This window comes from Dasypus novemcinctus, chromosome 7 (assembly GCF_030445035.2).
Source record: "Dasypus novemcinctus isolate mDasNov1 chromosome 7, mDasNov1.1.hap2, whole genome shotgun sequence".
NCBI lineage: Eukaryota > Metazoa > Chordata > Mammalia > Cingulata > Dasypodidae > Dasypus > Dasypus novemcinctus.
Genome location: NC_080679.1, coordinates 120,489,143 through 120,508,183, shown reverse-complemented (window position 1 = coordinate 120,508,183; position 19,041 = coordinate 120,489,143). Strand labels below are relative to the sequence as shown.

General features: G+C 34.7%; 1 protein-coding gene across 3 annotated transcripts in view; it reads right to left on the bottom strand.

The window, feature by feature from the left end:
* Window positions 1-1,718: 1,718 nt before the first annotated feature.
* The window catches only part of DPP10 (dipeptidyl peptidase like 10), a 1,447,377-nt gene continuing 1,430,054 nt past the window's right edge, over window positions 1,719-19,041 (bottom strand). For all 3 annotated transcript variants that reach the window (XM_058301104.2, XM_004458043.3, XM_058301105.1), the window contains exons 22-26: window positions 11,121-11,220; window positions 10,819-10,877; window positions 10,631-10,703; window positions 6,726-6,799; window positions 1,719-4,979 (exon numbers count right to left, since the gene is read on the bottom strand). In XM_058301104.2, the coding sequence (XP_058157087.1) occupies window positions 4,845-4,979; window positions 6,726-6,799; window positions 10,631-10,703; window positions 10,819-10,877; window positions 11,121-11,220 (441 nt within the window). In that variant the 3' untranslated portion in view covers window positions 1,719-4,844. The remainder of the gene's footprint in view (window positions 4,980-6,725; window positions 6,800-10,630; window positions 10,704-10,818; window positions 10,878-11,120; window positions 11,221-19,041) is intronic.

Here is a 19,041-nt window from a genome sequence, read left to right as displayed (position 1 = left end):
AATTCTGCATTCTAAAGTCTCACTCATGCCAGGGATAATTTAACTAAAATGGTACCAGGTTTGATAGAAAAGGACAGGTTGTTGTGATCAGCGCAGACATTCCTAGCTACCAAGCTTCCTTACTCAAAAGTCATAGCCATGTGATCCTTGCATCAGACAATCTTAAAGTTAATTGGAAGTTAAAAGAAAAATAAACAAAAGTTGACTTTGATGTGCTTTGTTTCACTTTTAAGAACTGTCACTGCTAAATGAAATAAACCTTTTTTTAACATCTCTGATAGACGGTAACAAAATCTATTGCCTAGATTAGCGGGAGAATGGGAGGTAATGCGGTCTTCCTACATTAGATTGTGAATAGAATTGTGGGTGCTTGCTGTGACTCTAAATGTTGCTGAGTGCTTTCTGGATCAGTGGATATATATTTAATTTTTTTCTTTTTGTCCCAAAGTATTCGACATGTTTTATAGTGTATGAAGATTGTTGCTGAAAGGGATAGTGTAGGGAGGTTAATGTTAATTAAAATACAATGAGAGGATACTGTGGGACTGTGTAATAACGTGATTGTGGTGGTGGGTGGGGATTGTGGTTCCTAATACAAATACAAGAATGTTGCTCTATTGCAAGGTGTTAAAACATTGTGACACATGGGCAAAATACAACTCATGTAACATACAGACTATAGCAAACAGTAATACTATAATATTTTTGTAGCAAAGGCAAAGCAGATACTATATTGATCCTAAAGGTAAAAAAAAAAAGAACATGGGGTTTAGTTTTATGAAATGTAGATATGAGGAAGCATTTTTTTCATTAACAAGGTCATGTCATCATGTCATTTGACCAATCTGTGTTCATTTGTTCATCTTTTGGAACACTGGAGTAACAGTTGAGTTTGTTTTGGTTATTGGATAGGATAAATGTGCCTAGCCAGGGTTTTTTAAGGCAATGCTTCCATAGATTGTTGAGTTGCCTTTTGCCTGTTATTTTATTTTTTGAAGTATAATGATTTTTTAAAAGCTGTGACAATTTGGCTATCAATTACTTTTTTATTATTACCATTAAATCATTCTTTAAAACTTCAAGAAATCAATGTTTAAATATTCAGAATCCTTTCTCAGATGGGGTAAACATGAGCTTAGCTGCCTGTAGATTCCACAGTAGAGTGCCTGAAAACATGGGCTTCTATGCTGGGTGGAACTGGGTCTTAACTTAATTACTTATTAGTTGTGACCTTGAACAAGTTATTTACTTCTTGCAGACTCACTTTCCTTATTTGTAAAATGGGAATAACACCACTTACTCATGGCATGTTATGAAGCTTCAATTTGATAATGCGTGAAGAACACTTAGTAACAGTCCCATACATTTTAGGTGTGGACAGCTTATTCAAACCTGAAAAGAAACCATCTCCTTTTTTTTAATTTATATTTTTAGGTACCTGGGCCCTGAGAGTAATTGATCTGGAGCCTCATATGTGGGAAGCTGGAGATCAACTGGCTCCCTGAGATGGATTTATGATTTGTTTTGCTTGTTTGTTTTTGTTTTTTCAGGAGGCAGTGGGAACCACACCACATCTCCCATGTGGGAGATGGGCACTCAACTGCATGAGGCACATCTGCTCCCTTCAGTCTCCTTTGTATTTCTCCATCTTGTAATATTCACAGTGACAAACTTTGGTGGAAAGAAGTGTTTCCCTAGAAAGCAGAGCCAAGACAACCACCAGTGCACATGTAGTTTATTTTGGGAAGTGATCCTAGGGAAGAAAAGTGGGGGACTGAGAAGAGTGAAGAGGGAAAGAAGAAAATGCCAGGGTACACAACAGATTTGTATTGTGTGACTGATGAATCCACTGGTTGCAGCAGGTGGCCAACGTTGCTGTCAGAAAATCCCCAGAGCACAGAGAGAAAGTTAGATGGTGCCGCTGAGGTGGTAGATTGTACTTAAGTCGTACTGACTGCAGCAAGATGGGAAGGTGGTCCAAGGAAGTGAGGGGAGACAAAGGAGTTACAGGCTACATGGTTCTTTATAGATGCCACGTGTTCCCAATGAACCCAGACCCTTGAGATAAAGTGGATTCCGGATATCTCTGTTTCAAACCCCACCATGTAAAGGATGGTGGCGTAAATAATCCTGCATATGGTAAAGACCAATGTGGACAAGTCACCTCATTTTAGTAGACTGCATGTGCCAGGCCCTTGGGGATGATTTCTATGCTACACATCTAAACAGGAAGACTTCTCAGAGCAAGCTGAGATTTGTATTTTGAAGAGTCTCCCTCTACCTACCTCTATCAAAAAACTCCAAGGGATCAGTGTAGTCTCAGTCTCTAAGTGTTGAGTTAGAAACTTCCTAATGGAGGCAATTAAAGGGAAAAAAATACTTTCCCTTTTCAAGGATAGTTTCAAAAGGTTATGTGTTTATTTCCATGGAGCACTTAATATTGCTTATTTGTTTCATGAGAGAATTTGGGGCATATCTTGAGTTTTTCCAGCTTTAAGGGGAAAATAATACTTGACAAGCTTGCTGATGGATTTCTAGGAAACCCTAGGAATGCATTAATATGTATCAAATACTGGAGTTATGACAAAAGATATATCCAAAGGAATATCCAGTAGCATGATTCCTTTCATACAATGATTGTGTTGGTGAACATACTGTTTATCTAAAATGGCCCAATTATTAAAGCTCAAAAAATCACAGAGATGAAAAGTTTTCTCCTTCCTACTCAAGTATGCCTTCCCTGGAGATAGTCACTGAAGTCAAAGTGGGTGCCAGACAAATGCCATTGACATTAGAAAGTGTATTAAATTAATTTAAAAATAGATAAGCATTCGTAAGAATAATAAAACAAGAGAAATGATGAACAGTAAAAGGTAAATACTTTTAAGTGTTACTCAAATTGACAATCAATAAAACCACATCTTTCAGACAACGTAATTATTTGCATCATAAAAAACTCTAGTGGCTGAAGTTTAAAATATTGATTAAAAAGCTTCAGGTGGACTTCAAATCAGCCTAAAAAGAAATTTCCATCTTAATAAAATAGGAAAAACTTTCCTCTTAATCATTACAACTTATTTTGTTTAAAAAATGTGTTTACTGTTCTTGAAAAAGACCTGCAATGGTGTGTCTTTCAAAGCAGAGAACCTTTCCCATTTGAAATTGAATTCATCTGGGCATTGAAGACACTTTCAAAGCATCCAGAAGAAAAGTGAGTTACTCCATCAAAGATTCACACATTTCCCAAAACTCAGGATTTTTCAACAAAACAGGAGGATGACTGAGAAAATCCTTGACATTTTAATGTTTCCTTCTGGCATCCTGTCATCATGGTGACCCATGATGTTCTCATGGCTTCTCTAAAACCACAAAAATACGGTATACTCCCTAGGTTTATCTAAACTTCTAAGCCTTGTTACAGACCGTTAGATATCTCTTGGAATGTCCCTTAAGAGAAATTCAGAAGACAATCTTTGACTTAAGTCACCAGAGTTAATATTCTCATGCCTTAAATTGACTTCATACAGTCAAATTTATTTTACACTCTTAGTTACTTACTACTGCAAGTCAACACAGCACAGGAACTGATGCATTTTGTGCCTTCCACTCAAATTAAATAGCAAACACCTCTGTTTGTGAACTTTTTGGTCAGTGAATAAAAATATTTCATTTCTTATTCTCACCAGAGGATTTAAATTAAACAGCAACAGATGCATTGGGCAGGCATGGAATACTAAGTAGGAACTGGCAAATGAAATAATCCAGCTTTTTGCATTTACAATGAAAATGAGAATTGATTCTGCACTGATAGAAGTAAAAGGACCAAGTATTTTTAAAAAATCTTCTCCACCAAAAGAGCAAAATAGCACTCAGTGGCATTACATTGTTAACAAAATTTCTTTATCAGAAACTATAATTTAATATTTAGGTATCTAATTTACATGTGACAAGATATCATATCCAAAAAATTAAATTGCAACTAGAAAACTATTAACCACTAAAAACAATACCAAACACAACCCAAACATTTATAGGAAAGCAATAGCTAGAATTTGAATTGGAAAAAATGTTTCATCATATTTGGCTTATTAAACAAAGCATCCATTATAGCCTGTAAAAGAGCATCTCTTCTAATTCATCAAAGGTCTACCCTTTGTAGCATGAGTAACATGTAAAGATAGGTTTATAGACTGCATATACACACGTGCGTATATATATTGTGAAACATACACTCGTGTGTTGACTTAAAGATTACATCTACCGATAAATGGCTGAACTTTAGAAGGTGCTGAATTCCATATTTCTACATGTCTTTGACCCATTTAATAATGCTTTTAAAAAACAGAAATTACATAAAATACTCTGTTTTTTATTAACTGAATATTTTCTTATGCATAATAATAGACAATGAAGGAATTGCACTTATTGTAACGGTACAGTAAAGTGTTAGATTGCAGCTCAGCCATCTGATCAGGGACTGAAGTGCTGAGGATAACTTGTGATGATGATGGTGGCCATTGAAATTAAAATGAGAGCAACTAGTTACAGAACAGACGGGGATAACAGAAGAAAACATGCACTACCCCTACTTTAATGCAAAACTAATTTCTCCCAGGAAACCAACCCTTGGACCTTCATTCTACAAAGAACCAAGTTCTGCACCCTTGGCAACACCGACATGGACTCCTGTAATCAAATTCTAGTTCATTGTCTCTGAGTGTGCTGTTCCAGCATCATCTCCTTAAGCTGCCCTTGAAATTCTGGAGCATCTGCAATATTAAAGTCTCTTGGTTAGGTTTCATTGAGCCTCAACATCCCCTTCAGTCCTGTATAAATAGGGTCCATTATTCATCTTCTTCTGGTTCCTGTGGCAACTCTGCTATTTCTTCCTTTAAACAATCACTGAAGAATCTGAGGATTGTGCTGTAGAGGTGATACTTGCTTTTCTCAGATACATTATGACCTTCATCTGGATAAACCTAAGATGTTGAAGGGAAAGGAGATTTCAGGTTACCAAAGTAGACATTCTTTCTCAGCATTCATTTAGCACCAGTGACATGGAAACTTTGAAAAAAATCTCACTTAATTCAACTCTGAGTTCTTTATGTTAAGGGATTTTTATTATAAGCATATTATACTCAATACTTGAGACAGCAAAAGTTTTTATATAAATTAGGGCTTGATAGAAAAAAAAAAAGATCAGCTCGATTCTTCTCAGTTTATGACCTTTACAATATAAATGACATTCGCGATTTTTCTAAAGTAAACAAATGATCAGATCAATTCCTGGTTGAAAACTTTTTAAGTGGAGCCACATCACCCTGTAAATAAAGCCCCTTAATCCTTAACCTGGTTTAAGGCCTGACCTGAAATCTCTTTCTTTCTATATCCTTATCTTTTATCATCCTAACTCTGGTGTTTTATGTTTTAGATAGGTTGCTTCTTCCAAGTGCTGAGGAATCAAAATTTATTTTGATTTCTTTCTATGATTCTGCCACCCAGACTGAAAGATCCTTAGTTATATAAAAAATGTCTTATTGACCCATCTAGCATAGTAGCCACTGTAAAATAAGTCATTGGTAAGTATTTATGAAATGTGATTGAATGCACCAATATAATGGTGTTTTAACCTCTCCTCTTTTCACATCATATTTTCCTAAAACACATTTTCCCACCATCTGTGATAAAACTGATAGTTATAGATTGAATTTATGGTCCCACATAAAGGTATGCTGAACTTCTAATCTCTACTATCTCAGAATGTGACTTTATTTGGAAATACGTTCATTACAGATCAAATTAGGCAAGTTAAAAAGAGTTCATACAGGAGTGGGTGTGGGCCTCAATCCAATATGGCTGGTGTCCTCATAAAAAGGGGAGAATTGGACACATAGAGGCAGACAACAGGGGCAAATGCCACGTGATGAGTGAGGCAGAGAAAACTAAGGATTGCTGGAAAGTCACCACCAGAAGCCAGGAGAGAGGCAAGGAATAGCTTCTTCTATACAGATTCTCCAGGAAGCTTGGCCCTTCCAATAACCTGGTTTTGGGTTTATGGACTTCAAAACGGTGAGATAATAAATTTCTGTTGTTTTAAGCCACCCAGTTGAAGGTATTTTGTTTCTGCAACCCCACTAAACGAAGACACTGATGGAAAGGGAGGAAAGACAAGAAAAGGGACATGAAGGAAAATAGAAAATTGCTCTTTTAAAATAATTCATCATTACTAATATGAGTAAAAGAGATGGTTTTGAGAGAGATTGAGGAATTTGCGTATAAAATGTGACTGGATTCAAATTCTCATGATTAGGAATAAAGAATAAATGTATGGTATCTAAAAATCATAGTAAAAATTAATAGCATGATGGATGGTATAGTGAAGAGAATAAAGGGAGTGATGAGAAAAAAGGCAATGGACAACCAGAAGGTATCACCTCATGGAAGACCTAATGTGGCATTCTACTGAAATGTCAATTTTGATAGAATTGAGGGAATCAGATTTCAAATACAATATTTTAAAAACCCAGTAAAGTAAAAGGCCTTACTAAAAGTTCAAAGGCATATTCTTAAAGATGAAGCATCATGATCTCCATATAGCTAACTCATTTCTTCCCTTGGGAACTAGGGCTTCCAGGCACAACCTGAAGCTTGAAGAAGCTGGGTTCTGTATTTTGTGACCAAAGGAGCAAGGTCAGGAAACACATTCTGTAGAAAAAGTATCTTACCTGCATAGTATAATTCACTCCGGCTTTTATTAGGTGCTTGATTAATTCTGCTGAATGCTGGAAATGAACTTTTGCTGCAAGATATTAAATTATGATATTTGAAATAAATAACTTTACTAGGATCAGAACTTTTATGTATCATGTTTTCCCAAAAGATTAGCTATTTCACTTTACACATGTTGCAAACTTAGTAGAATGATACCTGGGCTTAACTAGAAAGTTGATAGATATAAGAGAGATAAAACGTTGAGCTTCACATTATAAAGCCATAAACAAAAACAGGAGCTACGAGTAAGGCTTTACTTACTGCATGGAATGGTATTTAGATTTACTAAAATATCATTATTTCTAATTTTTCTCATTTTTACACCATTATAAAATTTTAACATAGGAAACATTTGGGTATTAATGCCGCAAACCAGCTTTCTATTCTCTCTAAGTATTACTGGGACCGGTCTCAGTTAGTTAATGACACTCTGCCTTAAGAGTTAAAATTAGAAAAGAATATCCAATGTTGAGAAAATAGAATATACATCTCAGTAGTTAGGAACTAAATATTTAATGGGGATCAATTTGGTTTCACCTGTTTCCTTCACTTTCCTTTCCATCTGAACCTAAAATCCAGAACTCTGAAATAAGCACGAGATTAGAGCTGGATTTGATAAGAGAGTTGTCACTAACTAGCTATGAAGACGTGAACCAGTCACTCAAATCTCTCTGCATACCATTTGGTCCTATGCCACCTGGACTCTGGACTTCTGTCCTCTGTACATCTTCGAATTTTTGTAAATAAATTTAAGCTAATATTTCAATTACCTTTGTGAAAAATATAGCAGGCTTATCAATAGTCTAAGTTTCTTTATTGCTCTAATTCTATAATATTGATTACACCACATAGCTAGCAATAAAAGATTCTACACAATCATTAAACTCTTTTTTAAAAGTATACCCAAGATCTTTATAAACATCTTCTTATTTAATGGGAAAATTACTATGGAATCTCTAAATAACTACAAATTACTCTGTAAATATAAGCAACTAGACATGCCATTTAATAGGGACAGTGACTGCAGCAAAATGATACCTTAAGTAGTTCATTTATTTACTTGTTTACTAAAAGACATATGAAAAGGACCCTGTCCTTTTTCTGGAGCAAAATGATAACTACATTTCAATTGGATTTTTTCTCCTTAGTTTCTAATGTGAAGCCTGTTGATATTTGTGATTCGTTCCCTTGCCATAACTAAACAGGGATATTTTCTACTCGTCTGAGTCTGCTTGGTTGATGAAACTGACTTGCTGGCAATTTCGGAAGATAATATTAATACAGGTAGGATTACAGTGCCACCTTCTGAGCACCCATTTTCCACCAGGCCCAGATGGGGCATGTGCATATGTGGGTGAAGATACCTGTGTGCACACACATGGGCATTCCTCTGTAGAGATCAGTGCTGAGATTCCCCCTCCATTTTGTAAAGGTGGGTGAAGCACAGGCCTACGACAGAGTGAGTCAGATGGGAATGACATGATTTACCTTAATGGTTACAACATATTGACAGAGAGATTTGAAAAAGAGTAATATATTCTAGGGTGATGGCTAGAACGTAAAAGAATTTCTCCTTGATCATAATTTAATGATATGGCTGAGACTTTAGAGCACAGAAAATAAGAGCCTCAATTCCTGGATTCAAATCCCCATCCCACTAATCAATAGTTGTATGATTTTGGCAAGTTACAAAAATTACCTAGGATTTATTTCCCCAAATGGTTGAATAAGAATTGTAATAATGCCTTCTGTAGAAAGTTTTTGTGAAGATCAAATTAGAACATAGTAAAAGATTTAGCAAATATTTGGACATGTAGTTAGTACTTATTAAATGCTTGTTATTGTTCTTACAATTAACATATGTAAGCTATTACCTTAGAACAAAATTCAAATGCTCTTCAAAACTTTTGTGCTTGCTTTCAACATGTTATCATCAATGCTGGCACAGCATCATCAGAGTCATGTTTTGTTTTTATGTTTTGTTTATTTTGAATAAACTTTTCTTATTTAACAGAATTTTAGAAAAATTCCAAGAGATGATTGCAAGATCAATAAAGGATAGGCTGATGCTTAAAACTTTAATTTGGGGATGAGGGATAGGTTGAGGGTCAAGGGAAGCAGGGAAGGCCCTTCCATATTCAATTATTTTCCATATTCAATTATTTACATCTAGAAAAGTTGTGAAGGTAATGCAGAGAGTTTTCATGTGGCCTGCACCTAGTTTCTCCTATTGTGAACATTTTTCATTATTTTGATACAGTTGTCACAACTAAGACACCAACACTGGTCAATTGCTATTAATTCCTTACTTTTTGCAAATTTCACGAGTTTTTCTCTCATGGCCTTTTTTGGCTTCAGGATTCCATCCAGGGTCAGTGCCATGTCTCCTTAGCCTCCCCTGTCTGTGAGAGTTTCTCACAAATTTGTGATGACCTTGAAAGTTCTGAGAAGTACTTTGAGTGGTATTGGCCAGGAATTTTGTAGACTGTTTTGCAATTTAGATTTACCTGCTGTTTTTCTCATGGTTTGACTGGGGTGTGTGTTTTTGGGGAGAAGACAACAAGAGGTAAGGCGCCATTTTTATCATATATCAAGGCTAGATGCCATCAACCTGACTTGTTGCCAATGATGTTGACTGTGATCACCTGGTTTGAGGCAGTGCTTGTCAAGTTACTCTCAACCCTCCCTTTCCCATATTGTAAGATTTTTAAGTAAATCATTTCTCAAGGGGTGGGGAAGGAGAGTTCAGCTCTGCCTCCTTGAAGGCCTAGTATCTACATAAATTAGTTGAAGTTCTTCATAAGGAAGATTTGTCTTTTCTACCTCTTCTATTTATTTATTTGATTATGTATTAATATCAGGATGGGTCAAAACTCTAATTTAACCACAGCCTGAGAGGCCCGAATGTTAAGTTTGAGAACTGATTCTATAATAATATTGCTGTGGGATCTTCTTAGTGATTTTTTTAGTAAAATGGGCTGAAAATATGAAGGCAGGGCAGTGTGGCCCAAGAAAACTAAGTTCAAGATTTTAGAAATTTTGATTCAAGACTTTTACTCTTTCATGTTCACTTTCCAGGGGCCTTGGATAAATCAGTATTCCTCCTTGAAATTTATTTTCTTGTGTGTGACTAGAGCTATAAATACATGGCCCTCTGTTGTAAGGGATCACATAGGCCAATAGAAATATAAATGCTTTGAGCCTTAAAAGCTCATGTGAATACAAAATGATATTATTTATTACAAGTGTTATCTATCACATCCATCACCCATGTATAGTGAAGGAAAAATGAGAGATGTTATGAAAGTGTTTGTTAAAGTTATTGTTTAATTTCATTCTGGTGAGTAACCACATCAGAATTTCATCTCAGTGCTGACACCATTTTGTAATCACGTTGTCTTCCAGTCTGGTTTCCATGTGAGCTGTGCTCAATAATAGTGTAGCCATTAGCCACAGGTGCTTATTATTTAAATTTAAATTAATAAAAATACAACAAAATTAAAAAGTCTATTCCTTGGGCACACAACCACATTTCAAACGCTCAAGAGCCACAAGTGGCCAGTGGCTTCTGCATTAGACGACACAGTTGCAGAACATTTGCATTATCATGGGAAGCTTCTTTGGTCCAAGGTTGCAGTTTGAGTCTCATTGCTTCCTCTCCTCACACTCTTTGGATTGCTTCTTTCCTTTTCCTGAGGTTAGGACTTTAGCCTTTAATGTTCCCTAAGAAAAATCATGCACCTGTTTCTTTGTGCGTCTCTTCTCTGTTTCTTACAAGGCCCTGTGTAAGCAGGCCTTTAATGCATCTCTTGTATAAGGTCAGACCCCATCAAACAGTAGCACCAAATATTGTACTTACTGTCAGCGGTCCCATGAATTATTAATAGATTTTCTTCCTTTAAGCCATGAATATTATGTAGCACACTAGATGCCTATAAAGAGAAAACACGAATACCTCTATGTTTAAATCTATCTCTACATATACAATTTGACTGAACTTTTAAGAACAAAAAACTACTCTGCCTTCATTACTTTTAAGTTACTGACCTGGTAAGTGCTTTCTTCCTTAGATGGCATACCAAGGTATCTTTCAGAGAAAGCTGAGGCTGTAACCGACGAAAACAGAAATTTCAGAATAAATTAAGAAAACATCTTACGAGCATTATTTCATTTCCACATTTCATAAATAATTTTCATGCTCCAGTAAAAGTAACTGAATCAGGGAGGGAAAAAACAGCTGAAAGCATGATCAGATAATGCCTGATAAATGAGGTCAATCAAGCTCCTCTGCATTGGGATTTTCTTTTCTACAAAACAATATATTAGGCTTTTCTGCAGCAAGTACTTACCATACAACTTCATGTCTGTCATTGGAGCAACCACTGATCCACATTTGAAAAGCTTCTCATCTGATTTTAAGATCATTGATGCGATATAGCCACCATACCCCTGGAGAAGCAACATGCACATACAAAGCTATGACAATTGCTGCTGGAGATATATTTTAGCTTTCTTACCACTGTTCAAAAATGGGCAAATCCTGAGTGTGTCATAATGTTCCAGACTTGAGGAAAGAACTCACTAGAATCACATTGTGCAGATGAAAATTTTTAGTTTAACTTTTTATATTGCAAGCTGATTTTTAACAAGCTTAGATGAAATATAAAATTAATTGCGAATTGCCAAATGTTAAATGTTTGCTCTCTGGTTTCATCCTGTGCACCTAGGAACAGCCCCCCCGCCCATAATCGGAAGCAGGGAAATAAAGGAAGCATTACATGGGATAGTGTTTTAGGCCAACTGTGCATATATATCATAGAACATTTCAATAAAACACCTAAATAAAATATTTAAGTAATGCATTTAAAATAATAATGATGGCTATATAGAATTAGGGAAATCATTAGATAAGCAGATAGTTTTTATAAAGCCAAATGGCCACCAGAGCCCTTGCAAGTGCTGTCCCTCGAGGGAGCTTTTCTGGTACAGTGTTTCTATTCCCTGGCCATGGAGACAGGAGCAGGGCAGGGGGTTGCAGCCAAGAGGCTTCAAGCTATACCCAAAGGCAAGTCTGTTCTTATAATGAGTAAATGCGTCATATATCTTAGGTGATTCTCATAACTTCTCTGGTTCTAATTCCATAATAGCTGAGCAAACTTTTATATAACCTGACTGCACTAAGAGAATAGCTGAGTATTTCAAGCAACAGAACCGTATATCTCATTTAAATGATACAACGTAGGAAATTAGCAATACATGTTTTTGTTTGTTTGTTTGTTTTGTGTTTGGTTTAACCTCAAGTTCACATGCTTATCTCTGAGAACCAGGAAGCCTTGGAAGGGAAGAGCCGATCTCAAAACAATGCCTCTCAAATCGAAAGTGCATTCAGATCACTCGGGAATCTTGTTCAAATACAGATGCTGATAGTGTAGATCTGGGATGGGCCCTAAGATGCTGCATTTCTAAGCAGCAGATGCCTGGGCTGCTCGTGCACATTTTGAGTAGCTTAACAACATAGTAAAGACACCTACCAGGAACATCTTCCTAGCTCCAGCCAGCCTTCCTGGACCAACAGTCCTTTAAAAACATTGCCAATGCCCCCTAAAACATTTCAGTCAGAATCCATGGGAAGTGGGTACCAGATGGAGCTCCCAATGTGATTCTAAAGTGAAGGTAGGGCTGTGAATCACTGCTGAAGCACAAGGGGTTGTATTTTATTAATTTTTTAAAAATATGAAACTTTAGAATTTAATGGAGATAAATGTTCTCTAAGACTTAGTGATAGTGGAAGCCATTGACTAACATCTTCTCTACAGCATTTAAAATCAAATCCAAAATGCTGCTTCAATTTGATTTGAGAGAAATAACATTAAAAAAAATCAACACATGTGGGAATTTGCATACATTAAATTTTAATTGCCCACCTTCTTCTCTACCATCTTATACTTATTGATTGAATGCAAGAGGAGCTCATGAAAGAGTTCTTGGAAAATATATCCTGAAAAAGGGCTAGAATCAGAGTATAAACTTTAATTAGATATAAAGATAGTGATTTTAATTTTCAAACCAACTCATATCTCAGGTTGATTCTAAAAATTGTGGCTCTGCAGTCAATTAGAGTATGTTTTTTATTTGATTTAAATTAAAAACAGAACAGTCAACATAGGCTGCTCTGTTACACTACTGTTAACTTGTTATTGGATTTCTCAGTCATTACAATTGATTTGTCATTTCTAAGTGCAAAGCACTTTAGCATTGTTTATAAAATTTTAACATATTTACCTTATTTTTGTAAAAATTTAATTTAGTAGACCTAAGGAAAGAAATGTTTCCTGGAAATTTTCTTCCTTAAAAAGAAACACCAGGGAAGCAGATTTGGCTCAACTGATAGAGTGTCCGCCTACCACATGGAAGGTCCAGGGTTCAAACCCAGCGCCTCCTGACCCATGTGGCAAGCCGGCCCACGCACAGTGCTGATGCACACAAGAAGTGCTGTGCCACGCAGGGGTGTCCCCCGCATAGGGGAGTCCCACGCACAAGGAGTGTGCCCCATAAGGAGACCCACCCTGCACAAAAAAAAGTACAGCCTGCCCAGGAGTGGTGCCGCACACACAGAGAACAGATGCAGTAAGATGACAAAACAAAAAAAGAGATATAGATTCCAAGTGCCATTGACAAGAATACAAGCAGACAGAAGAACACACAATGAAAGGACATAAAAAGCAGACAACTGGGGGGGGGGAAGGGGAGAGAAATGTAAAAATAAATAAATAAGTCTTTAAAAAAAAGAAACACCAGAATCAAAATTAATAATTAAAAGAAAATTAATAATTAATAATTATAATTACATTAAAATTAAATTCAATAGCTAAAAGGGTTTATAGGATAGGGGATGGGGTGTAGTGTCATTTTAATAAGTCATTTTTTTCAGGATTACGTGTTTGAGATAAACTTCAAATGACTTTAGAAATCATCTTCAATTGAGTTTATGAATACAGTAAATAAGATACACTGACAGAACTGGAAAAAAAAAAGAGATTCTTCCTCCAACCTTAGACTTCGTGAATTCTCATTGAACCACACCACTTACCTACACAATGAACAAATATAAAATAAAAATCCTCTAAATGTTATAAACTATTTTGTTGCATTGCAATATTTTGCATTAAAATTATTAATTTGTTTAATGCAGACGTTTAAAATTTATCACAATCCTTATAGCCCTGCCTTGATTTTTTCCCTCAGATAATATATAGTACAAGTTTCAAACCTTACAAGTGGCTCAGACGTGTCTCAAAATATTAAAGGTTGCCTCATTTGAGAATATGCAGAACTATAAAGAATTAATAATTACCTGAATAAGTAAAGTTTAAGAACTTTTCATATACATTCACATTTTTAAATTGTTTTATCCCCTCCAAATATCCATATTTATTGTTCCTTAAATTTCCTTGTCTTTGCTCAAACATTATCTCCTCAGTGAAACCTTTCCTAATCTCTGATTTAAAATTGCAGCCTTACATTTAATCTGGTCCTCCATCATCTCCTGAATTATTTTTCTGAATTGCACCACTACCATCTGACATCAAAGATATTTTACTATTTTTTTTTGTTTGTTTATTTGATTGTCATCTCTGGTCCTTCACTGAACTATAAAACTGAAAAAGAGGAATATTTTATTTCTGCTTTACACACTACTCTATATTTAGCACCTTGGACAGTATCTAGCATATACTATACACTCAATAAAACTGTTTGAATCAATTAATTTTATTCCCTCTTAATACTGGCTTGGTAATCACAGCCATAACAGTTCCAGGTCTGATCTTTATCAGAATTTTATGTCTGCCACCTATTTTCAATTCTTGTAATTTTTAAAAAAAAAAGATCGGTGATAAAAAATATTGCTTCCAATATTTTCTTACCATCATCATTAGAATGAAATTGTCCAGTAGAATAGAAATGAAAATTATTTTACTTTATATGTACTTAGGTTCTGAGGATGGTTGTTCAAACTAAAATGGCCAGAAGTGTTCAGTCAAGAGAATAAATGTAAATTATGCCAATTATTATTTATTTATTAAGTAATTACCATATGACAAGTTTAAAGCTAAATATGCGGACATTATTAGAGTTCTATTATTTCAAAGCCAGATAGAAAATAACACTTAGAAAAGAAATGAAAATTAAAACTTTCTTATAAAACCTGCAAATAAAAACAGCAGGAAAAAGAAAACCATAAAATTCTTCTGAGAGATAAAAAGTAAGTATTGAATAAAATAAAATATTGAATGTATTACTAAGATGAAGTCTTCATCTTATGAAGGTATTAATTCTCCTCAAATTAATAGATGGGTTTTCATTTAAAATTTTCTAAAAATTCCAATTGGATAATTTGGAAAAATTTTAAAAAGTGTAGAAGAGTGAGGTAAACCAAGGATATTTTTAAAAATATAAGTGAAGGGTGGAAAACCACTTTAACAAATATTAAAATGTATTATTATTAAACATGTTATTATACTTTAAAAATTATATAAGATTGACAAAAGGACAAACAGTCAAAACACCTAAAAAATACGCCCAGGAATATTTAAGAACTTATTATTTACTTGGAATCACAAATGAAAGTATAAACAATGATTTAATCAGTCCTGAAAGCTGGGATTTGCTGCTCTGATATGTTTTAACTTTCTTACCAATGTTCAAAAATGGGCGCATCCTGATTGTGTCAAAATGTCCCAGACTTGAGGAAAGAACTCACTAGAATCACATTGTGCATACATACATATGTGTTTAAATGGACAATCCAAAAAGAGAATTACAGATTGGTTAATAAAACAAAAATTTAATTTTACTTAGGAATTTCCAATTCTGTTATGATGGAGTAACAGAAACTAGATTTGGCCTTCCACATGAAACTATTAAAAATATTGACAAAACGTATGAAACAGCAGTTCTCAAGACATTGGATATAGGACAAGAAAGGACGGTGTTCCCTGAAAGACAGAAACCCAACAAGTCAGCCCTAAGATTGCTACAGATAACTGGCTGGATGACTGAACTGGAAGCACAGTAACAGAAATTTTCCAAAATGAAATGTACAGAGAAAAAATTCTTTAAAATTAGCAAAGCATTAGTGAGCTTAAGGACAACTTAAAGTGGCCTAATACAAAATTTAGTATTAGCAATCTCTAAACCAGGGTGGGGGTGGAAAGAAGTGGAAAAAAAATATGAAGCTACAATAAGTGAATTTTTTCAAAATTTTATGAGAACACTAAACCCAGAGAGCCAAGAAACTCAATGCACTCAAACAAAAGACACATGAAAAAAACGACACCAAAGTACATTAAAATCAAGTTGCTTAAAATCAATCATAAATAGGAATTATGAAAAGGACACAGAGATAAAGACAAATTTCAAATGGAGGAAAAAAGTAGAGATTATACATATTTCTTATCTGTAAGTTGGTTGATAACATCTTTAAAGTACTAAAACAAAACGAAAATTGTCAACATAGAATTCTTTGCCCAGCAAAAAATATCTTTAAAAATTAAATGATTAACTGTTATAAGGACAAATTAACTGGGAAAATATTCATTACCTTTAGACATGCACTTACAAAAAATTAAAAGATGTGTTTCAGGCAGAAGGAAAAATGATGCCAGATGGAATATGAGAATTATGACAAAGAAATGAAAAGACTGGAAATAGTAATTACAGGGGCAACACAAAAAATATTTTTAAAAATTATAGATATCTCCTTAAAGTAATGGACTTTTCAGTGCAAAAATAGTAGCAGTGCATTTTGGGATTTATAATGTGTAGTAGTAAAATGTATGACAACAATGGCTGGTGGGGGGGGGGAGAAACGGAAATACTACAGTTGTAAGATTTGTATACTATATATAAAGTTAGATAATGTTGCAGGAAATTAACTGTGATCACATAAAATTGTACATTATAAACCCTCAAGCCACCATTAAATTAATTCAAAGAGTCAGAACTAATAATCAAATTATGAGACTAAAATTGATTTATAAAAATTATTTTTTATGCAAAAGTAGATAGGAAAATAATAAAAAAGGAATAAAAAAATGAAAAAATGGAAGGCAAATAGTACAATGATCGGTTTACATGCAACCATATCAATAATCACATTGAGGAAACGGACTTGGCCCAGTGGTTAGGGCTTCCGTCTACCACATGGGAGGTCCGCGGTTCAAACCCCGGGCCTCCTTGACCCATGTGGAGCTGGCCCATGCCCAGTGCTGATGCGCGCAAGGAGTGCCGTGCCACGCAGGGATGTCCCCCGCGTAGGGGAGCCCCACGCGCAAGGAGTGCACCCCATAAGGAGAACCGCCCAGCGCGAAAGAAATTGCAGCCTGCCCAGGAATGGCGCTGCCCAGGACAACAGAAGCGGACAAAGAAACAAGACGCAGCAAATAGACACAGAGAACAGACAACTGGGGGAGGGGGGGAATTAAAATAAAAAATAAATAAATCTTTAAAAAAAAAAATCATATTGAAGTTAATGGTTTAACCAGCTTAATAAAAGGTAGACACTGTCAGATTGGATAGAAAAGGCAAAAGCCAACTATATCCTACCTACAAGAAACATATTTTAAACATAAATAAGTTAAAAGTAAAAGAATGGGATAATATATAACATGCTAATCCTAATCAAAAGAGAGCAGGAACAAATACACAAACAAGCTAAAAAAGATAGCTGGAATGCGTCTATTAACATTAGACAAAATAGATTTCAAAGCAAAGACTACCACCAGCAATAAAGAGGCCCATTCCTTAATGATCAAGGGGTCAATTAATCAAAAGCACATAACAATCCCAAACATTTACGCATGTAATAAAAGAGCTTTGAAATACATGAAGAAAAAACTGATAAAACTGAAAGGAGGAAAAGGCAAATTGATAATTATAGTCATAGATTTCAACAATCCTTTCCCATTAATGAATAGAAGTAGATGGAAAATCAGTAAAGTGATAAAAAACATGAACAATATGCTCAATCAACTTGACCTAACCTGACATTTATAAGACTATTTCATGGGCTGAAATTTAATTAAAATCTTTAAGGAAGACATAACATTTGCAAAGAAATTTGAGAAAAAAGGATAAGGCTTAAATTTCTAGAGGGAAAGGAAATTTCAGATTTGGGAGAGAACATGAGATGATTTTAATTCAAATGTCCTCGCATCAACAATTAAAAAATCAAATAAAACATAAGTACCCTGACAATTCTCATAGGCTAGAATAGGAACTGAAACAAAAATACAAATAAATATAATATATGGCCTAATGTTGTAATAACTAAAAAAAATTACTAACAAAGTGTCTAAAAAGTGTCCAGAATGGAATAATGGAATGATGCTTTTCTAGTGGGAGAGATTTAGAGAATGCTTCATGGAGGAAGGGGCATTTGAGTTGAGCATTAAAAAGAGATGGAATTATAAAAGCAATACATGAACTTGTGTCTATAATGAAAAATAAAATCTCATGAACAAAGACACTGATGTAGAAAGGTGGAAGGTATATTTATCACCGAAGAGAATTCCAGTTTAACTTAATTATAGAAAGTTATTAAAGATGGAACAATAAATAATATTTGAAATATCCTTAAGACCCATTTTAGGAAGTAATCACAACTTTTTAGTACTATTATGTTTAGCTAGGGAATATTTAATGAATACATATGAAATACTGAAATAAAATTGGGTATAAAAAGTGTCATCTAGGTTGGATAAGGTTTATGTCTCTTTTTTTTTCCATCTAGTGCACTATGTGATAATGTTAGAAGGCAATATATTCATTTAATCAATGATTTGCAGGTGTTTACTGCCTAACACTTAAATAATATAAAACAAGCAAGTGTTATCTAAAAACACCTATTCAGCAGACAAAAAAAGTATTAGAAAAATTACCTTCCTACTCCTTAATCAAATTTCATGGTTAGAGAGCATACTTTAAAATTGTTTTCCAAATCCCAGAAGATTAAACTGGCATAAATTATACATAAAACCAAAAGATATAAATGGAACAGTTTTTCAGAGTTCACTCTTACAGCTTTAGAGAAACAAACTGGGAGATGTACTTCAGCATTTGTAAATAAAATTACTTCCTCTGAACAAAGTCAATTCAAATGGATGAAATTAGTTAGCTAGCTAGCTATTGATGCAAATGCAGATATAGAGATATAGGTATAGCTAGATAGCTAGATGATAGACAGACAGACAGATAGATAGATAGATAGAC